Source organism: Pan paniscus, chromosome 6, assembly GCF_029289425.2.
Source record: "Pan paniscus chromosome 6, NHGRI_mPanPan1-v2.0_pri, whole genome shotgun sequence".
NCBI lineage: Eukaryota > Metazoa > Chordata > Mammalia > Primates > Hominidae > Pan > Pan paniscus.
In genome coordinates this window covers 159,495,635-159,520,921 of record NC_073255.2, presented here as the reverse complement: position 1 = coordinate 159,520,921, position 25,287 = coordinate 159,495,635, and the positions used below count along the sequence as shown (strand labels likewise).

The following is a 25,287-nucleotide window of genomic DNA, read 5'->3' as shown; positions in this document are numbered from 1 at the left end:
TGGTAGAGAACACTGTTGGGGTATAAGCAAAGGAATGACTGGAACAAATTGAGGGTCTGGAAAGCTCCTTCTCTGTGATCTGAAGAATGAATTGCAGGTAGCCTCACCCTACTGTGGGCATGGGCCAGTGTTGTTTAAAATGAACAGGAACTACATATTAGCCCTTCAAGTAATCTCTCCAAGCACCATACATTGTTCTGCTGTAGATCTTTTGCTTGTGGGCCTGGTTTTACCTCTGTGTTGCCTATGAAGTTCTTAGGCTGCTGGACTTCATCTAGGAGACTGTTTTTGCATCCTCTTGGGTCTGCACTCTGTATTGTCCTTTGGAATTCCACTGTGCTCCCACACTTGAGAACTATGGCCTGGGTCAAAACACTGAACTACCTGCTCTCTAAAGGGACAAGATAAAAGTGTCGGAATTTCTGGCAGAATCTAGGGATCGTCAGTGTTTACCTGCTGGAGCTTTTATATTAAGCATAGTATGATGTGCCTTCTCTGATTAGGGTATTTTTGTTTTAACACAGTGCCCGTTCTACTCAGGCACTTTTCTAGGCTCTTGGTGTATGACGGTTCCTCTTCTTGTGAAGCAACATTATTTTGGCGGGGTGGGCAGAGGGGATCAAGGGTGCTGTTTTGTGTATGCTGAAGTCAAATATTGATTGTCCATGTCGAGATTGCAGGTGATGGCTGGTTATAGAAGTCTGGAATTTTAATCTGTTTAAATTTTAATTTTAACAGATTTGGGAATCATTTAGATAACATTAGTATTTTAAACCATGGGACATCTTCAGAACCCTTTGGGAGGGTCTAGAGCTCAAGGAGAAAAGGAGCCCAGGACAGAGTTCTGTGGACACAAGGATTTAGAGGTTGTACCAAGAGGAAAGAAACAGTGGGGTGGGAGAAGAACTAGAGAGTGAGGCATCAGGGAATCCAAGAGAAGCCATTTCAAGGAGGAGAAAGCTAATGTCTATGCCACCTGCTGCCAAGTCTGGTAAGATGACAACGAAGTAACCTTTGGATTTGTCAACTTGGAAAACACTATTGACTTTGATAAGGGCAGACTCCTTGGATGGTTGAGAGCAAACCTGATTGAGGTGGGTTTAGAGAAGAACTAACAAGGTAAGGAAATAGTTAAGATGAAAAGCTTCAGAAAATCAGCCAGTAACAAAGAACATTATATATTCAATAAATTCCTTCTATACAGTACATGGAATCATTTATTTTAAAAAATTTATTTGACACTATATGTCAGGCTCACAGCATTAGACTTTGTTTTCAATTGTTTATTTGTTCTGATCAGCACAGCTTCTCATTTTTCATATAAAGCTTTTTTTAAAGCATTTTGAAAAGGCTGTGGCAAAAGTGTTTATGTATACTCACAAAATAGTATCAATGATATTTAATGCGTTTTATCTGATTAATATCTTCTTGGTTCAAAATATCTTAAATTATCTTTGCTTTAAACTAGAAAAAAGTTAAATGCTTCCATTTTCCCTAATCACCTTAGATGGAGCAGGGCCAACTGATGTTATCTTAGCAGAATATTACTTATGTAATAGATGACAATGGTTACTTCTAGCTTTTTGTTACAAACTGGCAGAAAGACTTCTATTATTACTATTAAATGTCTAAAACTATTTCATTGCCTACGTGCAAAGTATTTTCATGATTCTGATATATGATGAACAAGGCTTAAATCTCAGTCTATGAACCATGGTCAAAAGTTTGTGTACTCTCTGTATACATGGTCAGATACGAAGAGCAATAGGATTTGAAAAATATAGATAGGTTCACTACCTTGTAGAGTTTGAGAATTTAGAACATATTGGGATTTTGCTCTTAGTTAGATCCACTGGAAAACTGTAGTAAAAAAGAACAAGGTCACTGTGCTTACTGTGAATACCACTGCCCCCTGCTATCCACCTTTTTTAGGTAGATCAATTCCTCGTTTCGCACTGTGTCACTTAAACCCATGGTAAACTGATGGATATGAAACTTCTGAAATTCAATAGATTTAAATGTCACTTTCTTTTTCATCCAATACCTAGTTCTTCTATTAATGTCATATTCACCTTTCTGACTCATAATCACAAGCCCTTCCTTTTTTATTGCCTTTCCAACTGAATTACTCCATACTGCTGTTTCCTCTATAATACTACATTATCTGCTACTCTTGTCTTATTTCATAGCCATTGCCATAGCTGGAGACTTCATTATCTCACATAGGGAGCATGACAGTAATCTCTTACCTACTTTCTCCTTCTAATCCTACATACTTTTGTTTTTAGATAAACATCATTGAAGCACCTTCCTGATCTCATCATGACTGAACTTTGAATATAGGGAAAAAAATGAAATTTATACTCCTTGGTTAAGCTTTCAGCAGTTGTGGTGTTCAGTGTGGCCCCATCTGCATTTCAACTGTTCCTTCTCATGTAACAATTCTTTATAGTCTGTGTTCTAGATAAAGTGAATTACTCTCTGTTCCTAGTTCACACCATGTATTTTCTTGGATTTTAATTTTACCTCACGTTATTCTCTTCATTTGGAATTCCTACTTCTCCATTCTTCATGACCCATGAAAAATTCCACCTCCTTCAGAAAGCCTTCCTGCCCCTGTGTCTGTTCACTTTTGTTATACTGGGGGAGAGAAAAAATGTATGAAGAGCTTACAGTTTCCCCATTATAACCCCAAAGCCGTCATATTGTACTTTGCATTGTGGATGTTTACATATGCCTCTTTGACTGCATTTTAACAACTTAAACATCAAATAAATATTAATGCTTGTACTGTTGTACCGTATGTACAGTAATGTTACTTGTGTTTCCTGTTGTTGGGCACTTACATATAGTAAATGAAAGAATGAAAGATGAGGACGAGACATGGCTCTGAGGTTCAAATGAGATAATGTTTATAAAAATTTAGGACAGTTTTTGGTATGCAAGTGCTGTATAAATTGAACTCTTATTATGTTGAAACTCGAGTTCAAATCTGCTCTGGGAAAGTTTTGGAAAAGTGATAGTGTCTTTGTTACTTTACTTAATGATAAACTCCTTTAATCTCAGCATTATTCACTATTAATTTGAATACATGTTCAACTATTTTATTGAGATAAGTATGGTTAGTAAATAATTATTTTAAAATAATAGCTCATTCCTTTTTTCCAGAAGATGAAATGTTAATACCAAATGAAATACTAAAGAATATTTCATTACATGCAAAAATTTGCCACATTATTGCTGTTGTTTTATATATATACATATATGTATCTTCATGTTTATATATATCTCATATATAGCAGGGGGCAGTGATATTCACAGTAAGCACAGTGAACTTGTTCTTTATTACCGCTGTTTTTTTCCAGTGGATCTAACTAAGAGCAAAATCCCAAGAGAGATATATATATATATCTTAGAGATATATGTATCTTAGAGTAGAGATATATGTATCTTAGTGTGTGTGTGTATATATATATATATAATCTCTATAGCCTAGAGAATATGCATATATATTCTCTAAGTATATATATGTATATATACACTTATATAAGTACATATGTATATATACTTATATAAGTATATATATACATATATATGTATATATATACATATATGTGTATATATACTTATATATGTATATATATACATATATAAGTATATATACTTAAATATATAAGTATATATATACAAATATATAAGTATATATATACTTAAATATATAAGTGTATATATATACTTTAATATATATAAGTATATATACATATATACGCTAAATATATATATACATATACACATATACATATACACATATACACATACATATACACATATACACATATACATACGTATATATACACATATACACACGTATGCATACGTGTATATACATATATACACGTATGCATACGTGTATATACACATATATACACGTATGCATACGTATATACACGTATATACACGTATGCATACGTATATACACGTATATACACGTGTATGCATACGTATGTACGCATATACACGTGTATGCATACGTATGTACGCATATACACGTGTATGCATACGTATGTACGTGTATACACGTGTATATGTGTATATATACGTGTATACATGTGTATATATATACATATATACACATATATACGTGTATATATACACATATACACGTATATATGTGTGTATATATATACTTAGCATATATATATACTTATATATGTGTGTATATATACTTAAAGAATATATATGCATATTCTCTAGGTTATAGAAGTCCCATGGTTTTTATGTATGAGGTTAAACTTCTTATGTTCTTGCCTGTGAACATTTTGATCCATTATTTAATGTAGTGTAGTTCAGTTCACATAGGGTAATTTTATATCTAATTAACTCATTCATCTTTTCCCTGTTCTAAGTTTTCAAAGGAAAATGTGATTTGGGAAATGCATTTTTAAGACCCTTATAACTGTTCTACAAGAATCCATGAAAAACTGCTATTTGTGAGTCAGATTTTTTAATGCATAATTTAGAAGGTAGCTATAAGAGAGTTCTTTAAAAGCTTTGTATCTAGCAGACAGAATGGTACCTGATTCTTTCATACATAACTTCACACAGGGAATGTGTTGCTCTTGAGAGTTTGGGAATGACTTCATTTCCTTATGTTCTTTTTGTTGTATGAAATTACAAAAAGAACATTGGTTACCTTATAGTTGTTAGCTAATTCTCAATGATTAAGAAGAAGGACCAGTTTTTATTTTTGTTTTTGAGGGGGCTGCCTCTTGGAAAATGGGTCAACACAGAGGGGATATTGGAGTCCAAGAACCTTTCAAATGCAGGTGGAATTACTCTGTTTTGGAATAAAATTAACGAAAGTTGTTCACCATTAGAAGTGAATTTGTGTTATTTCTATCATTAGGGTAAGGTGAAATATATAAAGGTCATAAATACCTGAAAAAGTTGCACAGTAAGACAACTATGAAGGCTGTGTCATCAGATAGTACCTGCTTTGTTGTTAAGTAATTGGTTTGTCATCTTCCAAGAAGATTTGGAGATTGACCTGGACAATGAAGGTAGTGAAAAAAAGGATCCCAGGCAAGAGAAATACATGATTCAGAAAATGTAACATGTTTGGTAAATAATGGATAAATCTGTATGTGTAGATAATGCAATTATCCAAGAGGCTAGAAAGGTAGATTGCTATAGAATGTGGGAAGTCCCGAATGTTAGGCTAAAGTGTTTGAAGTGTTTGATGTTTAGTGGTCATTCTCTCTTATTCATAGTCTTATATTCTTTTCATTCGTTCCTTCCTTCCTTCCTTCCTTCCTTTCTTTTCTTTCGAGACAGAGTCTACCTCTGTTGCCCAGGCTGGAGTGCAGTGGCGCCATCTTGGTTCACTGCAATCTCCGCCTCATGCCTCAGCCTCTGGAGTACATGGGATTACAGGCATGAGCTACCACACCTGGTTAATTTTTCATTTTTAGTAGAGAGGGGTTTTGCCATGTTGCCCAGGCTGGTCTCCAACTCCTGGCCTCAAGCAATCTACCCACCTTGGCCTCCTAAAATGCTGGGATTATAGGCATAAGCTACCGTGCCAAGTCCATGGTTTTATATTCTTAATCACTTGCTTCCTCCCCTCACTCTTTTCATCTCCCCTTCCCGCCTTCCTCATCCCTCTCCCTCCTCCCCTCCTTTTTCTCCCTCTCCTTCTCCCTCCTTTCTCTTCCCTCTACTCCCTCAGAAATTTTCGCCTAATCAAGGGTAATGAGAATCATATGCAGAAATAGGGGAACCATATTGAGGAATGGGTGATAAAATCAGTTCAGTTTTAGTTTGAGGTCATTGTGAGATGCCTGAAAGCAAAGGCCTGGCCTTCAGTTGGAAGTGCAAAGCTGAAACTCAAAGCGAGAGGCCCAGCTGTGTTCTGATGTATGACATTGCATTGAGAAATTACTGCAGACACTCTGAAGCCTAGAACAGCTGGGGACAGAGCTCATGTGTTTGTGGGCTGAGAGAGTAGGGAGCCAGCAAAGAAAACAGCAGAAATGATCACAGTCAGTTGGGTAGAGCTATGCTCTATCTTTATTGTAAATAATTTTTGATTCAAGTGATGGTGGAGGATTGACACTTATTGATAAGGCACATTAATTTGCTAATACTTAATAAAACTTTTGACCAGTGTTTTGTGGCCATGTTGCAAAATCTATGCATATTTGGCATTTCCAAATGAAACACTGGGCTGCTAGATATGGTAAGCAAGAAAGTGTTAGGAAGAGTGTTCTTTTGGAATCAGCATTAGGTTTGTGCTGATTATTTATTGTAATGTATTATCTGCAAATCACTAGATTTACAGATAATATAAATACAGTGAACCAGCTAGGAATTAATCTCAGGGAAGACACCAAATTTGCATAACATCATAAACCCTAATCTACTTATATTTTCACAATAAAGGATAAAGATAAATATTATAAGAAAACAAAAGAGTGCAATTCACTCAAAAAGAGTATGACATAATTGGTGTGGGGACAAAGTGAAAAAACTAATTGATTTTTTTTCAGTAGGAGAAGGAAGAGTGTAGTTAACTAGGATTAACATATACAAAGACATCATTATGGAAAAACACAGTTATTAACCCTTTTTAGTGATTGACAATGTTAATATAAGGACATTTATCTTAGTTCTAGAGAACAGATATATTAGAGAGGGCAATGATGCTAAACAGTACTGTGAAAAGCATTTTTAAAAGATCTTTTTTCTTGAAGATATAAGTAAATTTAATGAATTCAAGTTTTTGATGTTCATAGTTTTTAAAGTACTAGAAGAGCAATATAATAAGTTGTAAAAAAAAAAAAAAAGGCTGTTGGGTGAAACTTAGTAGTTATTTTATGCTATGTTTAACATTTTCTTAATTGTAGGATAGTTGGCTGCCAGCACAGGCTTCCGGTTCTCCCTAGGACTTCTGCAAAGGGAGATTTGCTGATCTCGAAGACCTTCCTATTTCCCAGAGCTGCTCCCATGCAACAGGAGAGTGACTGGGCAAGGAGAGCCTAGGGTTTGATATTTGTAAGGCAAGACTAATAGACTGTTACATTAGGTCATTAATTTCTCCTTTTTTTTTTTTTTTTTTTTGAGATGGAGTCTCACTGTGCCTTCCAGGCTGGAGTGCAGTAATGTGATGAAGGCTCACTGCAACCTCTGCCTCCTGGGTTCAAGTGATTCTCCTGCCTCAGTCTCTGGAGTAGCTGGGATTACAGGCGCCTACCACCATGCCTGGCTAATTTTTGTATTTTTACTAGAGATGAGGTTTCACCATGTTGGCCAGGCTGGTCTCGAACTCCTGACCTCGAGTGATCCACCTGCCTCAGCTTCCCAAAGTGCTGGGATTACAGGTTTGAGCCACCACGGCCGGCCTCAATTTCTCCATTTTTAATATTTCTATCTTTGCAAATCCATCCTGGTGCTATCATTCCAGAAAAACATTTTTCTCCTAATTGAATACCCATAATGATATCTGTTTTACTTACTATTTTTACTTTTTTTTTTTTTAACGTAACATATGAACTCCTGGAGAGCCACAACTTTTGTAGTTACTGAAAATCCTGCAACAGGGTATGCTGTACTGTAGGTATAGAAAACATGTATATGGAATTAATAAAATCATGGACCATTCAGGTTAACATTATTAAGACCCTATGTTTTAGTGTTCCTTTACAAAGAATTTAGAAAATCTCTGTAAGTGTAAGTCTGAAGATGTGTAGGACTGAGGTGACTGTTTTCCCTGGTTGATGTATCAAAAGTCATATGGCCTTTCCTAGAAGGAAATAATAGAGGCTTTCATACAGAAGATTCATGGTTCTTTATCTCTTTTCAATTAATCACCCTTTTGAGAACCTCAAGTAAGCTATGAAATTCAAATAATTCCCCAAGGGAAAGAAATATGCATCTCTACAAAATTTTGCTCACAACTTCAAAAGTTTTACAGACTTCCAAAGGTCCAATTCAGGAATTCCCTAACTGAGAGAATCCTGAATGTGGAAACAGTAATCCCTGTGTAATGAACAGGAGGAAAATAAAAGCATATTTTCTGAACTAAATATTTGTCAAGTATTTTGATAATTGAAGTGACAAAATTATCTGTATAATAGAAACTAGAAGCATTGCAGATAATAAAGATACACATTAGGTATCTGTTATGATCAAGGATTAATGGCCCTTTTAAAAAGACCTGTAAAATGTTATCTGCCAGGAAAGGACATCTGTGAGCAAAGTAATCTATTGTTAAATAAAATGTTGAAATCAGAAGTTAAAAGTAAAAAAAAAAAAAAATGACATTAAAAGGTGAAATTGCCCTGGTAGAGCGAAGCCTTACCTCTGATCTCTATTACAATCCCCAGAGTTCACATATTCTTATTTTATGTATCTCATAGCCTAAATCCAGCACTAGGATCTAGTGGGTCAACAATTTTTTTTTTTTTTTGAGATAGAGTCTTGCTGTGTCACCCAGGCTGGAGTGCAGTGGCGTGATCTCGGCTCACTGCAAACTCCGCCTCCCGGGTTCACGCCATTCTTCTGCCTCAGCCTCCAGAGTAGCTGGGACTACAGGCGCCCGCCACCAAGTCCAGCTAATTTTTTGTATTTTTTTTAGTAGAGACGTGGTTTCACCATGTTAGCCAGGATGGTCTTGATCTCCTGACCTTGTGATCTGCCTGCCTTGGCCTCCCAAAGTGCTGGGATTACAGGCGTGAGCCACCGCGCCCGGCCAACAATATTTTTTTTTATTTTTTTAATTTTTATTTTTTATTTTTTAGGGAACAGCATGGAAACATTTTAAATTGTAATGCCCTAGACCTAAATTTTGTCCATTCAGGCTTTTATTTATTTCTTCTCCCCTTCCCTTCTTTTTTTTTTTTCTCTCTATCTCTCTGTGTGTGTGTGTGTATGTGTGTGTGCGCACACAACCACTTATTTAAGTTCTGATGGTTCAGTAAAGAAAGATAATTATTTTCACTGTGACAGAGTTTCCAACCATACTGGCAAATTGAAATAGTGCTTTGAAGTGGCTAGAGAAACACTGTAATGTACACACACACCCAAAGAAAGAGAGGGGGTGCAGAAGAGGGAAAGGGAGAGAAAGACCTGGCCACGGACTCATAATACCTGAAAACCCCTGCATACTGGTCTGCCTAGGTCTCAACTATGTGGTTCTAGGTTTCGCTCTACATGACTCTAGGTGGATTGGATGTGGACTGTGAGGGAGAGAGAAGTCGAAGATGACATGTAGGTTTTGGGCCTGAGCAACTGGTAGAGAGGCATGCCATTTATCACACGGCATTACTCATGAATGATCGGGGTACGGAGCTGAAAATTGAGATTCTATTCTGGGCTTGTTAATTTCAGTGTGCCTTGTCTTCACATAAGCTGAAACTCAAGTAGGCAATGGGAAATTTAAGTCTGGAACTCCTGCAAGAGTTTCGTGCTATAGATACACACTTGGAAGATCAGAGACTAGATGCTGCTTATGATCATAGGCTTTGAGGAGAGCATCCAGGCAGTGAATATTTAGATTGAGAAGAGGTCAGAGGCTGCAGACCTAAAGTCTCCAATGTTTATGAGCACTCAAGGGACCACATCTCCAGTTTCCTAGTGACAATTAAAAGAAAATCATATTTGGCTTAGTATGATTTATTTTGAAGTATTTTGTAAAATGGGGCACATCATTATTAAAACTAACCAACTGGGAACTGGCTAGAGGGAGGTGGATGTGGGTATAAAAGGGCATCATGAGGGTTCATTGTGATGTTAGAGCTATGGAGTGTCTTTATGGTGATTATTCATGGACCTATGTAAGTAATAAATTGTGGAGAGCTAAACACACACACAAAGGAGCACACATAAAACTGAGGAAATGTGAATTAGATGGGTGATTACGTAGCCAAAGTCAGGATCCTGGTTGTGATAGAATACTATAGTTTTATAAGGTGCTATCATTCGGGAAAACTGGGAAGAGCATATAATGGATATTTTTCTACTTTTTACAATTATTTGTGAATCAAAATTGTCTCAGTTGAAGTCTGCCTTTAGGAAAATGCTCATAAGAATTATATAAACTTCCAATTAAATAAATTATGTCGAAAATAAATTAAAAAAACTCAAAACATGCAACATTAAACTAAGATTCTTACATGAAAAAAGAACGTTAACCAACTAATTTACCCCCTTCAATTCTAACATTACATAAAATGAGGATTACTGGTTGAATTTTTATCCATTGCCTTCATTAGCTTTTTCCTTTTTTGGTAAACATGTTGCTTGGAAGTATGCTTTTCCAGTTTCACAAAATGACACCAGTGGCCACCGAAGTTAGTACCCTTTGGCCTCTGAAAATTTAGCTTTATGAAGAGAAGGCTACTAAAAGACATGTAGGACTTAGGGTTCAAGGTGGCAGACTAGAGGAGCTAGTGTGTACTGCTCTCGTGGAGAGGAAATAGTGACGAGTAAACATGGACTCTCTAAGTGGTTCATCTAAGAAACCACGTCAGGATTCAGGATGCATCAAGGGAGCAATGGGACATGGAGAACAGAGAAAATCGAAGCTGGGCAACTGCCTGCCTGGGACCAGCATGAAGACAGGAGAAGCTCCTCGACACAGGGAAAGAATTAGTGAGTAAGAGTCCTCAGGGGATCCATACTTCCCACAGTGACCTGTGCAATCCTGAGAATGTGAAAAACCCCATGACTCCCTTGGGCCTCTAGACTGATACAGAGAGCTACCCAGAGTTTTTGCAGAGGCAACACTCAAGTCCGTGGGGACCCCCACAGGCCCTGGACTCTGGAACAGCCTGGTTGAGGTGCCGTGGCCCTGACAGAAGCTGCAGTCATGGTGCTGGAGATGGTCAGATTGCTCTACTCCCTCTTGACAGAAAACCTGCTAAACCCCTGTGGTTTAGGAGAGCTTTGTGTTCCCCCAGGAAGCACTTGGATGGTGAATTGGGTGACTCCACTCATCTTGCTCCTAACTGGGCAGGATTCAACTTCACCCTGCTCCTAACTTGGGCAGAGCCCCAAGCAGGGGGTGGGGAGGACGCCCTCCCTCTCAGAATACTGAAAAGGGTGAGATCCCTGCGCTCTCAGGATGTTAGGGGAGTAGGGCATGCCTCCCTCTGAAGGGCTTTCCAGAAAGGGTATAGTCTTGTCTACCAGCCACAGTCTCTGCCTTAGGGAACTCTGTAGTCCAGAACACCTAAGAAAGAAAATGTGGACGTGGTGCCAGTGATCAGAAGGGGCTTCTCCAAGGCCTAGGAGCAAACCTGGTGAGGTTGTCAGCTCTCTCTCCCCTGACCACAGAGTACTACTGTGCGTATGCCAAAATACAACAGAGCTATGTGGCTGAGTTAGAGGCTATCTGCCAGCCACCACTCTTAAGGAGCACCTACTGGATTACAGCCCAAATGAAACATCAAAAACATTATGCCAGCATACAGCACCTGTGAAACCTAAGGCAAAAATCCAGACATAAATAAAGATTATGTACAGAGCCTTGGCTCTCTGCAAGCCCCCAGAAATGGAGCCAACTGACTATACTCAACTTATGTCACAGTTAAAGGAACATCAGCCCTCACACATGAAAAAGAATCAGTGCAAGAAACGCTGGCAATTCAAAAAGGCAGAGTGTCTCTTTATGCCGAAACAAACACATTAACCCATCAGCAGTAGTTCTTAACAAGATTGTAATGACTACTGGACAGACAGAGAATTCAGAATCTGGGTGGCAACAAAGCTCATCAAGATCCAGGAAAAAGTTGAAACCCAATCCAAGGTATTCAAGGAATTCCGTAAAACAGCCCAAGAGCTAAAAGACAAAATAGCTATTTTAAAGAAGAAATCAACTGAACTTCTGGAGTTGAAGAATTTACTTCAAGAATTTCATAATAGTCCAGGCACAGTGGCTCATGCTTGTAATCCCAGCACTTTGGGAGGCCAAGGCAAGAGGATCACTTAAGCCCATGAGTTTGAGGTCAGCCTCCTGTTGTCTACAAAAAATTAGCCAGGTATGGTGGTGCACAGTTGTAGTCCCAACTACTTGGGAGGCTGAGGTAAGAGGATCACTTGAGTCAGGGAGGTCGAGGCTGCAGTGAGCTGTGATCATGCCACTGCTCTCTAGCCTGGGCCACAGAGTGAGACCCTGTGTCAGGAAAAAAAAAAAACAACAAACAAAGCAAAATTTCATAATGCAGTCAGAAGCATTACAGCAGAATAGTCCAAAATGAGGAAGGAATTTCAGAGCTTAAAGACAAGTTCTTCAAGTCAGCTTTGTCAGACAAAAAGAAAAAAATAAATAAACAATTTAAAAAAATAAAACTCTTGAGAAATATGAGTTTATATGAAGACACCAAATCTACAACTCATTGGCATTCCTGACAGAGGAAAGAGAGTAAGCAACTTGGAAAACATTTGAGGATATAGTCCATGAAATTTTCACCAATCTCACTAGAGAGTTGGACGTACAAATTTAAGAAATACAGAGAATTCTGGCAAGATAGTATACAAGATGACCAACCCCAAGGCACATAGCCATCAGATTCACCAAGTTCAACAACAACAAAAAAATCTTAAAAAGGCAGACCGAGTTTGGTGGCTTACACCTGTAATCCCAGCACTTTGGGATACCGAGGCAGGCAGATCACATCAGGTCAGGAGTTTGAGACCAGCCTGGTCAACATGGCGAAACCTTGTCTTTACTAAAAATACAAAAATTAGCTTGGCATGGTGATGTGCACCTGTAATCCCAGCTACTTGGGAAGCTGAGGCAGAAGAATTGCTTGAACCTGGGACGTGGAGATTGCAGTGAGCCACGATTGCACCATTGCACTCCAGCCTGGGCAACAGAGTGAGAGTCCATCTCAAAAAAAAAAAAAAAAAAAAAAAAAAAAGCACATCTCTTGTGGAAACCTTACGAGCCAGAAGACGATGGGGGCCTGTTTTCAGCTTTTTTAAAGAAAAGAAATTCCAACCACAAAATTCATGTCCTGCCAAACTAAGCTTCCTAAGTGAAGGAGAAATAAAATACTTCTCAGATAAGCAAGTACTAAAGGAATTCATTAACACTAGACTACCCTTACAAGAGGCCCTTAAAGGAGTGCTAAACATGGAAATGAAACACCAAAACCTGCTACCACAAAAACATGCTTAGGCACACAGCCCACAGACAACATAAGACATTTACACAGTCAAGTCTACAAAAACAACCAGCTAACGAAATAACAGGATCAAAATCTCACATATCAATACTATCCCTGAATGTCAATGGTCTCAAAACCCCACTTAAATGGCATAGAGTGGCAAGCTAGATAAAAAAGACAAGAACCAACTGTCTGTTGTCTTCAAGAGAGGCATCTCACATGTAATGACACCACAGGCTCAAAGAGGTAGAGAAAGATCTATCATGCAAATGGAAAATAAAAAAAATGTGAGAGCTGCTATTCTCATACCAGATAGAATAGATTTGAAACCAATAACAATCAGGAAGGACAAAGAAGGGCATTACATAATGAAAAGTGGTTCAATTCAACAGGAAGACTTAACTATCCTAAATATACACATATCCAACACTGGAGCACAAAGATTCATAAAATGGGTTCTTCTTGACCTGTGAAAAAATTTAGCCACACCACTATTCACAATAGCAAAGACTTGGAACCAATCCAAATGTCCAACAATGATAGACTGGATTAAGAAAATGTGGCACATATACACCATGGAATACTATGCAGCCATGAAAAATGATGAGTTCATGTCCTTTGTAAGGACATAGATGAAAATGGAAATCGTCATTCTCAGTAAACTATCGCAAGAACAAAAAACCAAACACCACATATTCTCACTCATAGGTGGGAATTGAACAATGAGAACACGTGGACACAGGAAGGGGAACGTCACACTCTGGGGACTGTTGTGGGGTGGGGGGAGCGGGGAGGGATAGCTTTAGGAGATATACCTAATGCTAAATGACGAGTTAATGGGTGCAGCACACCAGCATGGCACATGTATACATAGTAACTAACCTGCAGATTGTGCACATGTACCCTAAAACTTAAAGTATAGTAATAATAATAAAATTTTTAAAAAAATTTAGCCACACATTAATAGTCAGAGACTTCAGCACCCCACTGACAGCATTAGATCGTCCAGGCAGAAAACTATCAAATTCCAGAATTAAACTCAACACTTAACCAATTGGACCTAATAGACATCTACAGAATACTCTATCTAACAATCACAGAATATACATTCTTCTCATCTGCACACAGAACATATTCTAAGATTGACACATGCTTGGTGATAACACAAGTCTCAATAAATTCAAAATATTGAAATACTACCAAGCATCCTTTTGGACGACAGGGCAATAAAAGTAGAAATCAATACCAAGAAGTTCTCTCAGACCTATATAAACATGGAAATTAAACAATTTTCTCCTGAATAAATCCTGGGTGAGCAATGAAATTAAGACAGAAATCAAAAACTTCCTTAAAATTAAGGAAAATAGAGACAGAACTTACCAAAATCTTTGGGATGCCGCTAAAGCAGTGTTAAAAGGAAAGTTTACAGTGCTAAACACCTTCATCAAGGAGTTAGGAAGATCTCAAATTAATGATCTAACAATATACCTGGAGGAACTAGGAAAACATCCAGCCCCAAAGCTAGCAGAAGAAATAACTAAAATCAGCAAAGAACTGAATGAAATTGACATGTAAAAGTTCATACAAAAATTAATGAAACTAAGAGTTGCTTTTTGAAAACATAAACAGGATTGATAGACTGCTAGCTAGATTAACAAAGAAAAAGGATACATACAAGTGTAACCAGAAATGACAAAGATGGATTTACAGAATATCTCAAAGAAATATAAAAAAAGATCCTCAGAGATTATTTTGAAAACCTCTGTATATGCTACATAGAAAATCTGGAGGAAATGGATAAATTACTGGAAGCACACAACCTCCCAAGATTGAACCAGGCAGGAAGTGAAAACCTGAACAGACCAGTAACAAGTGCTGAAATTGAATCAGTAATTTAAAAATTACTAACCAAAAAGAGCCCTGAAACAGCAGCTTCTTAGCTCAGCATTTATAGCTGAATTCTACCAGATGTACAAAGAAGAACCGGTACCAATCCTCCTGAAACTGTTTTTAAAAATCTTCCCTAACTCATCCTACAAAGCCAGCATCATCCTGATACCAAAATCTGGAAGAGACACAATGAAATAAGAAATCAATATCCCTAATGAATATAGTCACAAACTCCTCAATACAATACTACCAAACAAAATCCAGCTGCATGGCAAACAGTTAATTCACAGCAATCAAGCAGTATTCCTGGGATGCAAGGTTGGCTCAACATAAGCAAATAAATAAATATAATTCACCACATAAACAGAACCAAAATTAAAAACCATGTAATCTCAATAGATGCAGAAAAAACCTTCAATAAAGTCCAATTTTCCTTTATGATAAAAACCTTCAACAGGCTAGGTATTGAAGAAACATATAAAAATAAGAGCCATCTATGACAAACTCACAGCCAATATCATACTGGATGGAGAAGAGCTGGAACTATTCCCCTTGAGAACTGGAACATGACAAGAATGTCCACTCGCACCACTCCTGTTCAACGTAGTACTAGAAGCCTAGCCAGAGAAATCAGGCAATAGAAATAAATAAAATGCATCCATGTAGGAAAAGAGGAAGTCAAATTAGCTTTCTTTGTTAATGATATTCTATATGTAGAAAACCCCTAAAGACTCTGCCAAAAAGATTCTCGAACTGATAAATGACTTCAGTAAAGTTTCACAGCACAAAATCAAAGTACAAAAATCAATAGAATTTCTATACATCAGTAAAATTCTAGCTGAGAGCCAAATCAACACAATCCCATTTACAATAGATACACACACCAAACAAAAAGCCCTAGGAATACATCAAACCAATGAGGTGAAAGATCTCTACAGGCAGAACTACACAACACTGCTTAGAAAATGACAAAGATGACATAAATAAATGGAAAAATATTCCATATTCATGGAATGGAAAAATCAGTATCATTAAAAGGATCATACTGCCCAAAGCAATTTACAGAATCAGTGCTATCCCTATCAAAATAGCAACATGCTTTTTCACAGAATTAGAAAAATCTATTCTAAAATTCACATGGAACCTAAAAGCCCAAATAGGCAAAACTATCCTAAGCAAAAAGAACAAAGCCAGAAACATCACACTACCCAAATTCAAAGTATACTATAAGGCTAAAGTAACCAAAACAGCATGGTACTAGTACAAACACAGACACATAGACAAATGGAGCAGCATAGAGAACTCAGAAGTAAACCTGCACACCTACAACTATCTGATCTTTGATAAAATCAACAAAAATAAACAATGGGGAAAGGACTCCCTCTTCAATAAATGGTGCTGGAATAACTGGCGAGCCATATGCAGAAGAATGAAACTAGACCCCTACCTTTCATCATATACGAAAATTAACTCAGGGTGGATTAATGACTTAAATGTAAGACTTCAAAGTTTAAAAATTCTAAAAGAAATACTAGGAAATACCCTTCTCGACCTCAGCTTTGGCAAATAACTTATGACTAAGTCCACAAAAGCAATTACAGTGAAAACAAAAATTGACAAGTGGGACCTAATTAATCTAAAGAGATTCTGCACAGCGAAAGAAATTACCGACAGAGTCAACCAACAGCCTACAGAATGGGAGAAAATATTTGCAAACTATGCATCTGACAAAGATCTAATATACAGATATCTACAAGGAACTTAAGCAAAATCAATCCAATTAAAAAATGGGCAAAGGACATGATCAGACACTTCTCAAAAGATGTACAAGTGGCCAAAAAACATGAGCAAATGCTCAACATCACTAATCATCAGAGAAATGCAAATCAAAGCCACAATGAGATAGATACCATCTCACAGCAGTCAGAATGGCTATTATCAAAAAGTCAAAAAAACAACAGATGTTGGTGAGGCTGCAGAGAAAAGCAAATGTTTGTATTCTGTGGGTGGTAATCCAAATTACTTTAGCCACTATAGAAAGTAGTTTAAAGATTTCTCAAAGAAGTTAAAACAGAACTACCGTTACACCTAGAAATCCTACTACTGGGTATGTACCCAAAGAAAAATAATTCATTCGATCAAAAGGACACTTGCACCCGTATGGTCATTGACACACTAATGACAATAGCAAAGACCTGGTATTAACATAGGTGCCCATTAATGGTGGGTTGGATAAAGAAAATATTTTATATATACATACACACATATATACCATGGATTATTACACAACCCTAAAAAAGAATGAAATCATATTCTTTGCAGCAGTGTCGATGCAGCTGGAAGCCATTATCCTAAGCAAATTAGCACCTTAACATAAAACCAAATACCACACACTCTCACTTATAAATGAAAGCTAAACATTGAATATACATAAAGATGGGAATAGTACACTGGGGAATGATTGACCAAGGGAAATGTGGGCTGAAAAACTACCTATGGGATACTATGCTCACCACCTGGGTGATGGGACCATCCATATCCCCAACCTCAACCTCAACAACATGTAATATACCCATGAAACCATCCTACACTGTACCCCCCCAAATCTGAAATTAAAAAAAAAGAAAAGACAATGTAGTGTCCTAGTGCTCTACATTGTTTTTGGTTTTGTTTTGTTTTTTTGCTTACTTTTTTTTCAGACAAATGTGATCAAGTCATTAATTATTTTTTAAAAAAACAGACCAGGTGCGGTGGCTTATGCCTGTAATTCCAGCACTTAGGAAGGCAGAGGTGGGAAGATCACTTGAGCCCAGGAGTTCAAGACAAGCCTGGGCAACATAGCGAGAACTCTGTCTCCACAAAAAGAAAAAATATGTAGTTGTAAATTGTCTCTTACAAACAAAACTACCAAAATTTAGAATTAACTCAAACAATTTCACTTACACTTAAGTAAGAGCTGTTAATCTGGAGATATAGATACAAAAATATGAGTGTTTCTAGTGAAGTTTGAAAAACTGTGGCCTTTTAAGATATTAAATGCTATTTTTTGTTGAAGCTGTGAGAAAAAATATAATTTCTTTATATGCAAGTAACTTTTTATGTCTTTTGAAGAAATATGTATCAGCATTTAAGCAAAGATCATAATATATTTCATATTACATTTAGTGCATTTGAAGTATTGTTACAGTTTCAGTGTTCTTATGGTTTAGTTTTTAGGAGCTTGGAATGAGAGATTTCAGTTAACCTGGAACACGTACTTATTGCATATTATTTTTCTTCATAATTACATTAGTTTTTAATTTTAATCATTTTGATTTTAGACACAGTGAAGAGAAACTTGTTTCTGTTTGATTTTGAATCATATTAATCAATTAAAATTAAGTTAGTTTTATGAGATGACACAGAAACTCCTTTATAACAGGGATTTACTTTAAGAAAATCTTGCTTGTTTTTTTAACTTATTTTAAAATGAATTTGGTTTTTTTAAAAATCAACTTGGAAACATATTTTAGACAGGTAATCTCAGGCCTTTTGTATAGTTTTTCTCCCAAGAGAAAATTAACATGAATATCCTCAATTTAACATTTTGTGTATATCTTTAAAGAAAACAAAATAAGACTTCCGTCTCTCTGACCTATTGTTTGTACTAGAGACAAAGTGATCTTTCCTTTCCAAAGCTTACATCTGATCATATCACTCCTACACTTTAAACCTCTCAAGGAAGTCCCATTGTTGTAGGAACTAACTCCAAATTCCCTAATGTGGATTGTGAAGAGTAACTTATGAAGTTGCCCTGCTTCTCTCTCCAGTCCTGTCCCTCACCCTGCCTCTTCTGGTATCCCATTCCAAAAGAACCACTGTGTGTGTCTAGTTTTACCTCCTCACCTCCAGACTTTTGGTGTTCTTTTATAGGAAGATCTTCCTCTTTTTTTTTGACTCTTCATATAAATTGCCTTACCACCACTATCCTGTTAATCTGGTTTGCTTCTACTCATCTTTTTGAGGACTCTCTTTGAGGATGTTTTTAAAAATGTAACCTGGTCAATTTGTAGTTCTTCGGGAAAGTGACAAGTAAACTGTTTTCTCCTTGGTGTTTAATGTTATACTCAATCAAATCTTTAGATGGTCCTTTACTAAGTGTATTGTGCAGTCCAGGCTTCTTCGTGATGAGAGTGCAAAAGGAGAAAAAACTAAAGTCAAGAGAAAATTAGCACTTAACATCCTCACTTTAACATTTTTATAAAGGGACTAATATTGAGTGAATGGGTGAAAAGGTATCATGAGTAAAGTTAAAATAAGTTATACAAAAAGTTAAGGATTAGTTCATGAAGTGAAAATAATTTTCCATGTAAATGGGAGATTTCTAAAAAAACATGATGAGAGCACACTTTTCTTGTTTTCAGTCAAATTTAGAACAGGAGAATGGATTTCTAATATGGTGCCAATCCTTAAAAGAATGGAAGGATTTCTTGGCAGTATTAGTCTACTGGTATTAGAATGAGGAGTATATGAAGACTTAAGTGGTAGAAAGTTGTATCAGTCAATCAAAGAGTACTTTTATAGTTTAGTACTAATACAAACTTATTATTAAAACAATGGGAGTTTTTTTTAAAGTACAAAGAAAGAAGTGAAACATTAGCATCTCACCCTCCAGAAATACATGGTGAGAACTTGAAAGAACAAAACAAGAGCTTCATCTTTCTGGAACTATTTAGGACTGACTTAATAATCAAGAAATCTAATTTCTTGATTTGGTGGTTTTGTGAGTAAAACCACAATGAGAAAGTACCCAAGAAATTTATCTGGTCTGCCAATCTAATTGAACAACCTCCTGTATTCTCTTTGTAATAGATATCTGATACAATCTATTAAACATTTTTCAGTCATTTAATCTTTGCCTTAGTCTGTGGTTCACTGCCTTAGTCTGTGGGTCACTGTATATAGATTAAGTAATTACATATGTGTAACTTCTGTTTTATTTTTAAGCTGGATAATGCAGATGAACAAGCAGCCCAGATCAGAAGAGAACTTGATGGCCGGCTGCAATTGGCAGATAAAATGGCAAAGGTAAATTATTAACTTGGACATACTGTACACCATTCCTTTCTTTACCTAGATTTCTGTGAGCTGAAAAAGTGTTTTGTATAGGTTAAAAAAAAAGAGCCAGCATAATTTTAACATTTTCTCCTCTACACATAGACCTCTTAATCCCAAATATCTGAAAGCATGTTATCTAAGTGAAGCATATTATTCATTTTACATATTCATCCTTAATATGTGAACTGTTTAATTTTAATGATAACTTTTATAGACTTTTCTTAAAGCAATGTGTGAGTTTCTCAAACTGCCAGATCTAGAAGAGTTTTAATGTTTTACTAAGCAAAATATAACCAGGTAGAAAAAACTCCTCCCCGCAAAATCATATAATACATTCCTAAGTATACAGTAGAGTTATTGGCACATAGTGGTTCTAACATTTAATTGAATGACTAAATGCATGAAAAAAATATTATTTTAAGTATCTACTATGCAATCTGGCAGATAAAGTGTGTTCGATACAAGAAATTCATCATATTGTACTTATTTTATTTGTGTGATCACTATGTATCGTGAATAGAGATAAATTTCAGACAAAAGGCATGAGTTTTTTCTAGTAATTAAGGTTTTTAGAGAGAATGGAACCCAATTGTCTAAATCATTCTTTAGTGAATTTATTAACTTACTTCAGTGGTATGAAAATTTTAGTTCTTTTCAATGGACTTGCAGTTATAGTGCTGTTGATTGCTCTGAACATAAGATTCTCTCCCTTTCCTTTCTGCTTAGCAAAAACTTCCAATATTTGATGGATAGTCTCCCTCTCTATTTCTCTCTCTCGTAACATGTATACAATAAACTGCACACATCTTCATTTTACAGTTTAATGAATGTTTACGCATATATCCTGTGTAGCCACCTCCCAAATCAAGATAATGAACTCTTCCAGCATTCAAGAAGTTATATCCCATGCTAATTTTAACAATTATTTTTGCACTTCTGCAAAGAAAATGTGTATTTGTAAATATTAATACATAATGTTTTTAAAATGCTAACACTGTTTAAGTATTTATTAAAAAGTAGAGGAAAAGTTGAGAAATTAGAAATGAATAATAAAATAGAGAAAAATGTAGAGAATTGGGTAACAAGAATGACAGTAAGTTGTAAGAACCAAGCAGGAATTACATCATGAGGAAGAATCTCTAGATGAATGAAGATACAGTGTGCTATAAATTAGGGGCCAAAGAGTTACATTTGCACAGAGGGCAGTGATTGAAAGGATAGCATGCCTTATTTTTGTCCTCTGGGTTTCTAGAAAGGTGGTATTTCATTCTAGAGATTTGAATGTGGATTTTATAGAGTAGAAAGCAAGCAACTTGAGGCTATTGAAACCTTTAGAAAGAAAAATATTTTAATGCCAAGTCCTATTCTGTATTGAGCCTGGCTGGAAAAGAAATTGCTTTTCTGAGAACTAAAGCTAACAAAGAACCTGGAGAGATGTGCCTGACAGCAGCAGGAGGGACAGTGGGTCTGTGTTCAGCATTTGAAAATTACCTACTTGTATATAGATTGTACCTGAGACTGGGCACATTGTCATATGTAATGCTTTAGAATAAAGTTTAAGTGATTTTCTGGAGAGTTATGGGACTGGAAGAAGAGCCTCAGACGTATTCTCAGGTTCATGACTGAGAAGAAGGTGTGTTCATAAACTCCTGGGCTGAGTCAGAAGAAAGGGTTAGTGATGAACACACAGAGGCTTCTCCTTGAGAGAACCCTAATGGTTTCATCAGAGATGTTGATAGAGTGGAAAAAAACATGGAGAAAGAAGTAAAGCTGATGGGGTTGGAAAGCAAAATATACCTCTAAAAATAGGATACCTTTTGATGAAAATATTGACATAGATTGAGCAGGTTTAATTGCTTTCCACTTCAAATTCACCAAAGTGAAGCCGTCTTAATGAAATATTTTTAAGGCTAATAACAATTGACTGACCTTGCTGAATTATTTTCTGACAATAATCCTACAAACCTTGTAAGGGCAGATGATATCATGAAGTCAATTTTATAGAAGAGGAAATTGAGGCTTAGACAAGATTATTTATTTCACCATGATTACATAACAAGTAAGTGGCTGAGGCAGGCCTCAAATCCTGGCCTTGCCTCCAGAGCCTGGGCTCGCTCTCTTAACATCCTGCTGCCTCTGCAATCTGATAATTCCAGAAGAGTGGTTAATAAACAGCTATTAGTTGGCATTCAGGAACACCCCCTCCCACACTTCACAGAACAACACAATATAATAACAGTGAAACTACAGGGCAAAATCTCTGTTTCAAGAGACATGTTGACTTTAGTACTTCAGCCAAGAGGTAATTAGGAAGTAGTGAACAAAATGTGTACAGGGCCAGAAAGACCTGTGACCAAATTCATGATAGCTATTTTCTAAACATAATAGTAGGCACGTTACTTAATACTTTCGAGCCTCATTTTTTCTATCCACAAATTAATTGAACAAATATTTATTGAACACCAACTATACAGCCAGGTGCAGTCTTAGCTACTTGGGATACATTGGGATAAAATGAGACAAAAATATTTCTGCCGGGCCCTGGTGGAGCTTACATTTTATTTGCGATAGCCCCACAATAAGGAATAAACATGCCGTGTAATTGAATTATGGAAGGTGATCATTGTTACTTAGAAAGTAGATCAGAAAAAGTGGGATGAGGAGTGTAGGAGAGAGGTGGTGGGTGGTTACAGTTTTCAGTCAAGTGGTCAGGGCAGGCCAGTTCTTGATAGTACAATCCTTCCAGATATTCAGGCCAAAAAACTTGGAATCATCTTTGACTCCTTTTTCTCATACCTCATGCAAAACTTATCAGGAAATCCTTTGTCTTTACCTTCACAGTATTTCCAGAATGTGACAGTTGTTACCATCCTTCCCTTTCCACTGTGGTCCATTCATCTTTTGTCTCTTGTCTGGATCATTGTTCTGTCCTTTTAGCCAGTCTCCTGGATTCTACCCCTGTCCTCATTAACACAACAGCCAGTGATGTTCTGCACTAAATCTGTGATGATTCCCTATGTTGCTGAGAAAAAAAGAAAAGTTCCTAAAATGGCCTGCAAAGTCCTGTGCGATCTGGTCTTTGTTACCCCAGTCCTGTGTGATCTGGTCTTTTTTACCCCTCTGACTTTATCCTCCACTAAACTCTTGCCCTTGCTCAATCCACTTTGGCGATGGTGGCCTCCTTGCCTTTCCTTGCCACAGGGTCTTGGCCCTGACTCTTCACCTGCAGCGAACTTCCACTGACATTTACATGGCTTTCTCCCTGCTGTAGTCAGGTTCTCCAGAGAGACAGAGCCAATAGGAGATTATATCTGTATTTTCATATATCTAGACCAATATCTAGGTAGATATAATAAATATGTATATAATATTAAAAAGTAGATGTTATGCATACATACATGTTATGTGTGTATATATATGTGTGTGTGTGTGGGAGGGCAGGGAGAGAGAGAGAGAGAGATTGATTGCGTTCAAGGAATTGGCTCCCATGGCTGTGGGCACTAGCAAGTCCAGAATCCATAGGACAAGTAGGCAGGCTGGAAATTCAGGTGAGGGTTGATGTTACAGTCTTAAGTCTGAAATCTGTAGGGCGGACTGGCAGGTGAGAAACTCAGACAGGGTTTCTGTGTTTTAGTCTTGAGGCAAAATTGCTGCTTCTTTAGGAAACATTCGCCTTTGGTCATAAATCCTTCAGCTGAGTGAATGAGACCTACCTACAGATGTAGGAGGGTGATCCGATTTACTGAATTTACTGATTGTAAATGTTATTCACGTCTAAAGAATATCTTGATAGCAACATTTAAATTCGTGTTTGATCCAACAACTGGGCACCATAGCCTAGCCAGATTGACAAACAAAATTAATTGGGCTGGATGCGGTGGCTCATGCCTATAATCCCAGCAGTTTGGGAGGCTGAGGCGGGCGGATTACCTGAGGTCGGGAGTTTGAGACCAGCCTGACCAACATGGAGAAACCCCGTCTCTACTAAAAATACAAAATTAGACGGCCGTGGTGGCGCCTGCCTGTAATCCCAGCTACTCAGGAGGCTAAGGCAGGAGAATCACTTGAACCTGGGAGGCGGAGGTTGCGGTGAGCTGAGATTGTGCCATTGCACTCCAGCTTGGGCAACAAGAGCGAAACTTGGTCTCAAAAAAAAAAAAAAATTAATCATCATACTTCCTTATCCACTTTTAGCTCAAAGGGCATCATCTCCTCATTGAGACCTTCCCCTACCACCCCATTTAAAGCTGCAACCCTTCTCACCACTCACTCTGTGTTCCTCCTCCTAGACTTTTTCTCCATGCCACTTACGACTTTCTATCAGAAGAAATTATTTCCTTGTTTACTAAGTCTATCAGGACTTTGTCCATTATCTTCATGGTTCTATCCAGGGGCTTGGAGCAGAACACATAGCAGACACTCAGGGAATGTCTGTGAAATGACTGAGTCTTACATGCTGGCATATTTGTGAGAAATCTGGGGCTGTGAGGAATTCTTGAATTATTTGTAGACTCCCTCCCTTTTCTCCCACTCAAAGGCATATTTGAATTGAAAGGAAGAGAGAATATCAATATGGTAAGGATAACTGAATCTGCTCTAATTTGTAGCAAAAACATTTAAACACTTCAACGATTTAGTTAGGTTTGGAACCAGCTTCACAACAGTAGTTCACTTGATGCCATGATGCTGAGATTAGAACCTAAAATTAATGTGGGGCATGGGAAGCAGCAGAGATCAGCTTAGAGAAACAATCCTGTGATATGAACCCCAGATGTCATCTAATGGAAGGTTAAGAGCACTTAAGAAAAAGTGACTATATTTGAATAATGAGAAAAACTTGTTAAAGAGGCAAATATTGTTTTTGTGTATACCATGGGTTAAGACCACTAGGGACCTATGCTGTACAGAGGACCTAATTAGAACACATGACTTGTAAGAGTGACTCACAGTTAGACAACTAGGAAATAACCCTATTTCTCATTCAATTCTAGTTTAAAACAACAAATTTAAAATGTACATTTGTCTGATATACAATTAGTTTTGTTGTTTGCCAGTGAGGGACAACACAAGCAGGCTGAATAGAGTTGATGAAATATTATCAATAAACCTCAAAGCTTTAAAACTGAATTTT

The 25,287-nt window shown here is 37.1% G+C and overlaps 1 protein-coding gene across 11 annotated transcripts in view; it reads left to right on the top strand.

Moving 5' to 3' along the window:
* Positions 1-25,287, top strand: part of CADPS2 (calcium dependent secretion activator 2) — a 566,720-nt gene that overhangs the window by 236,380 nt on the left and 305,053 nt on the right. For all 11 annotated transcript variants that reach the window (XM_003808627.4, XM_055115340.2, XM_055115339.2 and 8 more), the window contains exon 4: positions 20,046-20,126. In XM_003808627.4, coding sequence (XP_003808675.1) covers positions 20,046-20,126 — 81 coding nt within the window. The remainder of the gene's footprint in view (positions 1-20,045; positions 20,127-25,287) is intronic.